General features: G+C 48.7%; 1 protein-coding gene across 1 annotated transcript; it reads right to left on the bottom strand.

Annotated features, from left to right (window-relative positions):
* Positions 1–586: 586 nt before the first annotated feature.
* On the bottom strand, positions 587–6,268 carry LRATD2 (LRAT domain containing 2). Its single transcript, XM_053559390.1, has 2 exons — positions 5,849–6,268; positions 587–5,290 (listed from the first exon to the last, which is right to left on the bottom strand). Exon 2 carries the CDS (start codon positions 5,192–5,194, stop codon positions 4,262–4,264), a length of 933 nt encoding a protein of 310 aa, XP_053415365.1. The 5' UTR covers positions 5,195–5,290; positions 5,849–6,268; the 3' UTR covers positions 587–4,261.
* Positions 6,269–6,974: the final 706 nt, after the last annotated feature.

Below are 6,974 nucleotides of genomic sequence, written 5' to 3' on the forward strand. Positions count from 1 at the left end.
TCTCGTGCGATGAGAACCACAATAAACTAAACTGCCACTCTAAGGATGGTTCTTATTGCTGCCTGGGCTTCTTAAAAGCGTCAGCATTCAACTTAGACTGTGGTAGAGGATTCAGAGGGTGGCCTAGGGAATGGTAATGGCCAGGGCCTCCCATGTACCAGTCTGATACCACATCTCTTCCTTCACCTACTGCTGGCACCTGTATCCCTTATCATGCCAAGAGTGCTACGTGACCATGTTCACCCATTTTCTTTAATTACATGGCAAGCACATTCTCTGTGTGTGGGCTTCTGAAACCACCTGAGATGAAACATGGGTTACCAAACACTGAAACTCCCTAGTGTATATTCCACAATGTGGGTGACTTCCAGCAATCTTTGCATTCTTAAAATCAGTTAAGTATTGAAAACTTGAGATTTTGCATTCTCATAGTAAATGCAGGGTTTTCATTCACTAAATGACTACAATAAAATGTTTACTAAGCAAAGATGACATATGCTAATCTTCTCAGAGAAATTATAGGAAGTAGCTTGAATTTGGACCAAAATGTCAAAAAAGAAAGATACATGAGTGGCAAAGAAATATTCAGTTAACTCTAAAAGATGGTTTATTGGAAACCCTCATAGCATTTTTCATACGGACGTGACAGGTTTTATTTTAATAGGATAGAGTGAAGAGGAAATGGCTTAAAAGATATCATCAATCTTTTATTTAACTAAGCACTGCCCTTCATTTTGAAGGAAACGATACAATTTCAAATCGGAACTTCCTTCTCAAGAAGTGGTATAAGAACATAACATTGATTTAACATACAACTTTCCACAAAAATAAAGTGTGCACAATCCATTGGGAAACAAAATGCATGTATAATTCATCCTGTTAGTCAATATAATTCTCCATGGATCACAAGTATTATAACCAAGAGCAAAACAATACAACAAAACTTTGAATTATCCAGTCAAGTTATAGCTACCCTGATGTAAAAAAAAAAAAAATAAAATAAATTCAAAAATAAGACAGAACTTTCCAAACAAATCCATTTTATGACCATGATTACACTAGATTTTACCCTAATTTATAAAAAAATTGTTAGACAAGCACGTAATACCAAGAGTCTTCAACACAGTGGATTCCATTTTGGTAAGAAAAAAAAAAAAAATAGAAAACGTGTAGTCCTAAAATTTCTTAGCTCTCCATAGCATATGTCATACAAAATTAAAGTTCTGCTTCCAAAAATATGTTTCCACGTGGTTGTGGTGTTGTCCAGTGGTGCTATTACGGCCAGAAGCACCGAAGACGGGAGACGTTTAACCACTAAAGTGTAATTTTTCATAAAAACTAAATATTTCCTTAAAGATCTGAAGTCATCTTCTGCTAGGCATTTTAGTGCTACAAAGCCATTTTACATTAAATGTGGAAATAAAAGCTACAAAAGGTGTTTGAGTTCTTTTGATACAAAAAGGTGTACAGCTGAAGTTGTGGGCTCCTTTGACATACATAAGCAGTTTCAATAAAATATTTGCTCAGGTAAGAAAATAGAATTTGTCTGGTTTCATTTAGCATATGTTCCAGTCGAAGTCCTGCTTATCCCTGCCAGAGCTTCTGAAGAACATTAGAATCGATATTTCTTTCCTTCAAAGAGCATCCGTAATTCACAGTACAAAATAGTTCTAAAGTCTTATTCCTAAGGAGAAACAAAAATTATTAAATATATTTATTTTGTCTAAAGTGTCAAATGTAGCCATTGCCAGGGCATTAAAAACTCACTTATCTACAACACTGCCCTCTCGAGGAAAGAGTTGACTCGACTCCCTGCTGTGGAGCCTTGACTGGTTGGCTGCTGCTTCACTTTAAGCATTATACCTTAAGCAAATTCCCAATAACATCATTGTTCTAAGTATCACATATGCCATATCTCTGGTACCCTGTAGAAACACCTGCATTACAGGGGAAAGCAGCAGCTGGAACAGATTTTCTATTCTAGTTTATTTTCAAGCCCTGTTATCAAAAACCTCTTCTCTCGAGGTAGAATGTTACTACTGGCATGGATTTTATAGGAGTACTTCGTCTGAGTTGAAACTTCTCAGAAAGAGCCATTCATCAATAACAACATATAGGCTCTGCTATCACGCAGTGTGACCACATTATCACTTTCTATTATGGGACAGAGGAAGGGGAAGGGCTGGGGATTAGAAAAATGATTTAGTGAGCCCAGAGTTGCTGGACAGTACCATTCTGTTCCTCCACCCCATCTGCACAGTGACATTATTTTCAACTTTCACTCCTGTGTTACACATGAAAGAAAACCCAAATCAGTAAGATGTAGCGGCTCTCCTAAACGTCTTTACTCAGGTTTATCTCGATCTGTTTTTCCATGAGCAAGAGAATATAAATGCACAGCTATGAGAATATTCAACATTGAAACTAGACCTGCATTTCTAAAAACAAACTGATCTCCTGCCAAAGTCCTAGACCGGCACTGGAGTGTGGTTCATCTTTAGACATCAAAGTCATAGCAACTGTTTGGTGCTAACTGTGAAAACAGGGAACAGGGCTAATGCCTTGCAATTAAAAGACTTCAAGTCTGAGATGCTATGAAGGCCCAGGCTTTTAAAAATTATGGCCTCAATTCCAATGCCTAAAAAAAATAAATACAAAAGAAAATCCTTCAAGACTTTTTGCCTTAGAGATTTCCAGGCAAGAGGCCCAACTATAGCCATGGCTGTAGACCACTCAAGTATGATTCTATTCCAACTGTTAAGAATTAGGTCACCAAATGACTTGTACAATGTAGTTTATGACTCCCAAGAGAGGGGAAAAGCCCCTCAAATTCTATACATTTGAAGACAATATTGGCCATGGGCAACAGAGAAGCTATTCTGCACTGGAGGGCACACATCCTTATAGAGTTTACAGGAGTAGAAGAGACAGGTTTAAAAAATTGGTCTCATATTAAGCAGTCGCAGTACCAAATAATACTTTCTCAGCCTGCCATGAACAGATCTCACCAACCTGTACCTTCAGACTGTCTCCAAATTAACATTTGGTGCTGACTACACCAGGTGGCATCTATTAAGAAAGGGCTCTGAAAGGGTCTTCTCCAAGCAATAAGGAGACTGCTACAGTATGAGACTTTGCACCTTAAACTTCATGAAGTGTGGCTAGCACTACCGGGTGTCTCCAGCCTGAGATTTTGCCACCAGCAGAACAAAAATGAGGGTGAAGGGGATGAGCCGGTATAAGAAGGGGTGGGGGGTATAAGTTATAGTACTACTATCAAAGCCTTGTTTTGAAAAAAAGGGTTCCCTTCACTAATTCTTGCCAGGGAGAATGTCTACTTCCATAGCAGATACTTTATGAGGTGGTACAAACCAATCCTACATGTGACCTGAGGATGAACACAGCTGAGCACAGCTGAGCAGGTTTAATTAGATCAGAAACACAAAGGACTATTGCCTCCATTGATAACAATGCAGCTATTTAAGTGCCTGGAACAGCAGGGGAGAAACAAAGACTTCAGAACAAACCTTAACTGAATCCTTCCCATGCCTGGCCCTTGACAATGATTTACTTGTAACCTGGGAAGGGGCTGGTGGAGGTGATTCAGCCAAGAGTCAGCTCCTGAAGACTGATTATTTGGGGTTGGGAGGAAGGAGGTAGCAAAGTCCGTGTTTGCTCAACTAGGTTACACTTAATAGGGGGCTTGCCTGGTTTTGGTCTGCTGCTCCCAGACCTTGTCTTGGTTTAAACAGCCCTGCACCCCAGGAATCCCATAAAACAAATCACCCCAACCTCCCAAATCCCAAACAGAACCTAGCTTCACAAAGGAAGCAGATAAGCAGCTCTCCGTGCTGGCTGGCAGAGGAGATTCCATAAACCTGTAGGGCTTTTTACCAGGAATCCTTCAAGCCCAGTGCAAGCAGTTAAGCTGGAGGCGGCAATGGTAGACACTGGTTCTTGGAACTTCTCTCCAACCCCATGTGCATAAGGGCCGATTTTAGAACCCGATCCAGCAACGACTAAGTGCCAGGCAAGTCCACAATTTGCCTTTGCCTCTCCCAGCGCTCCTACCTGCTCCCTCCACCCCTGTCCATAGCCGCTGCTCATTTCACCAACTCTCGGTTTTCCAAAGGGCCCAGGAATCCCAGATGGGGCCCAGAAGGTGGTGGAGGCGGAAAGGAAGGAGAGAGGGAGGAAGGGGGCTGCGACTGCTGCTGCAAACAGCTCCCTTTCGCAGCTCTGCGCTCAGCTTGCCGGGCCATCAGTGTGCCACCGCCTCTCCATCCTCCTCCTCCGAGCTGGGCGCAGGGGGGCGCCCGGGAGGCGGCGTAGTCCGAGCTAGGTTACAGTCGCCCTCGTCCGGCTCCGCCGGGTGCAGGTGCGTGGCGAGCTCCTGCAGCACCGCCGCTCGCCCAATCTGGTCGTTGCGCCGCTTCTCCATGATCAGGTCCTCCAGGCTCTGGAACTCCAGTGTGTGGCTGCGCTGCGCCGAGAGCTGAATTTGCAGCCGGTAAGGCTGCTTGCCGATGCGCAGCTCTCCGCCGATCTTGAACTCGCGCTTGCCGTAGCGGCACCAGGCGGCGAAGCTCTCCGAGTTGCGCCAGCTCAGCTCGCGCTCCTTGGCGCCCACGTGCGCCAGTGCGTTGCGCACCACTGCGCTGGGGCTCAGTGGCTTGTAGCGGTACAGATCATTGACCACGCGGCCGCGACGGCCCTGGCTCGCGTCTGTCAGGAAGCTATTGCTCACCTCCAGCCGGTGCAAGTGCACCACCTGGAAGTTGCCCACGTACACCGCCCAGTGCGGGTACTGCGCCTGCGACAAGAACTCCACCAGGTCGCCTGGCTTGCACTTGTTGAGCAGGTTTTCAGGCGTGTAGGTGCTCAGCGCTGCCGAGCCCGGGGCGAAGCTCTTCTGGTAGATACACTCGTCGCGGTAGAACACGGAACATTCCACTTCATGAAGCCGCGGGTCGTAGGGCTGAGGCTGGGGCAGGGGCGGCCCGTCTCCTGCGTCGGGTAGGCTGCCGCTATCCGGCCCCTGGGGCGGCAGCTGCGGCTCCACGTCCTCATCGTCATTGGAAAAGATGTAGGAGACCCCGATGCGGGGCCCGTCGTCCCGGTCCACGCCAGTCGGATCGGCCGTGGGAACTTCCTTGTAACTTAGGTGGGTCAGTTTCTCCACCTGGTTGCCCATCACGTTGCGGACACACGTTCACACCGCCGCGAAGGGAGAAAACGAAACCACCACTAGGGTCATTGGCGCAGGTCCCCGTACAGGGGCTGAGGACACCTGTTGGAGAGGAAGGCAAGAGGGTGGCGTAGGAACCCTCCGTGAAAAGGACGTTTTGTTTAAAACAACAACAAAAATCACGGGTGGAGGTTTAGCACCTGAAGCCATTTTGGGGACGGTCCTGGGTACAGCGAGCCTTCTTTCATTTCTCCACCTCTAAGGTCAGGGTTGCAGGAGACCGGGAAACTCCAGCTCTCCCCCGCCCCCAGCCCTTTGCCTGGCCCTGGCAAAAGCCCATTGCATCAGCAGCTCCTACCGCTTCCGCCCGCGCCCTACCTGCCAAGCTCGGGTAGGGGGGTGGGGAAGCAAAGAGAAACTTTAATCCCATCCCCCTCCCTTCTTAACTTCCCCACCCGCCCCTGGACCCTAACTAGCCCTTGAGGCACCTCCTTTCCCCTCGCAACACCTCTATCCCCAGGGGAAAGAAATAAAATCCCGTAGCGACTCGGACAGGTGCGACACCCTACCTGGCTCACCTGCAGCGCTTTCTCCTCCCCACTCGCCGCCCCCCCACCCCGCGCGCCCGCCCTCTGGCTCGGGTTACCTGAGCAAACTCACCCGCAGAGAGGTGGAGGCCGTAGGGATTGAGGAGGCGCCCCGGCCGCACCCCAAGACTTCTAGGGAGAGTTTGCAGGTGTGGGCGCTGCAGTCCTCCTCCCGGCGCGGGCTGCAGCAAGGCTGGGCAGAGGGGAGCGACGCATGTCTTTCACAGCGGCTGCGTTGCACCCCAAACTTGAATGGGGGGGCAATTCCTGTTCACACCGCGACTCCTCCCTCCTGCTAGGGCTGCTGCTCCCAGTCAGCCAGCTCTAGAAGAGGTAGGGCGAGAGGAGAGGACTAAACTGCGGGTCGGCCGCAGCTCCCGCTCGGGCCGGGCGAGCAACAAGCGCCGGAGCAGGAGGGAGGGGATTGTAGATCCGGCTCCCGGCTCCCGGCTCCCGGGCCGGAGAGCAGCCCGTGGCACTTAAAGAGACAGGCGCTTGCTCCCTCAGCTCACGTCTTTTTCCACACTGCTGGGAGCCTCCGGGATCCCCGCCCCCGCCCCGCCCACTCGGGCCCGCGGGGCTCCACCCGGCCACGCCCCCGCGCCGGAGCGGGTTTAAATCTCTCCGGTAAATAATCCACCCGCCGGCTGGGGCTGGCGCTGCTCGGAACCTCGGGCCGCGTGAGTGTTTTTCCAAACTGTGGCTCGGGGAAGTTGGAAGGCAAACACTACCTGCCAGCGTAGTGAGCAGAGAGGAAAGAAGAGTTCCATGTTTGTTTCGTCTCCCTTTGGCCTCTTCTTTCCGGAGTATCTTGAGAGTCTTCAGGGGTTCTGGCCTCTGTCTTGTAATATTTTTTGTCCGAAAGGTCCGAAGAAAGGATATTTTAGCAGGACATCTCGAAAATTGGATCATCTTAGAAGTGTTTTTCTCTGAGTAGTGGGAAGCCTTGGGGCAGAAAAAAAAAATCACAGGAAGGAAACAGTATAAAACAGAACGAGTTGTTGGCTGGGTCCCTAGACCAGCGTTCTGTTTATTCCTTGTCCCTGGATGTTAGTACAAAGTGCATTTCATAACCTCTGTTGTTGTTTCCAGAGTTGCCATTTCCTAGGGTGGTGAGAGAATGCATTCAGCTCTGGCTGCTTTTCTTCGGGGTGAGGGATGTAGGAATTGCCTAATTGTCCTTAAATTAGAAACAAATT

This window comes from Nycticebus coucang, chromosome 13 (genome assembly GCF_027406575.1).
Source record: "Nycticebus coucang isolate mNycCou1 chromosome 13, mNycCou1.pri, whole genome shotgun sequence".
Taxonomy (NCBI): Eukaryota; Metazoa; Chordata; class Mammalia; order Primates; family Lorisidae; genus Nycticebus; species Nycticebus coucang.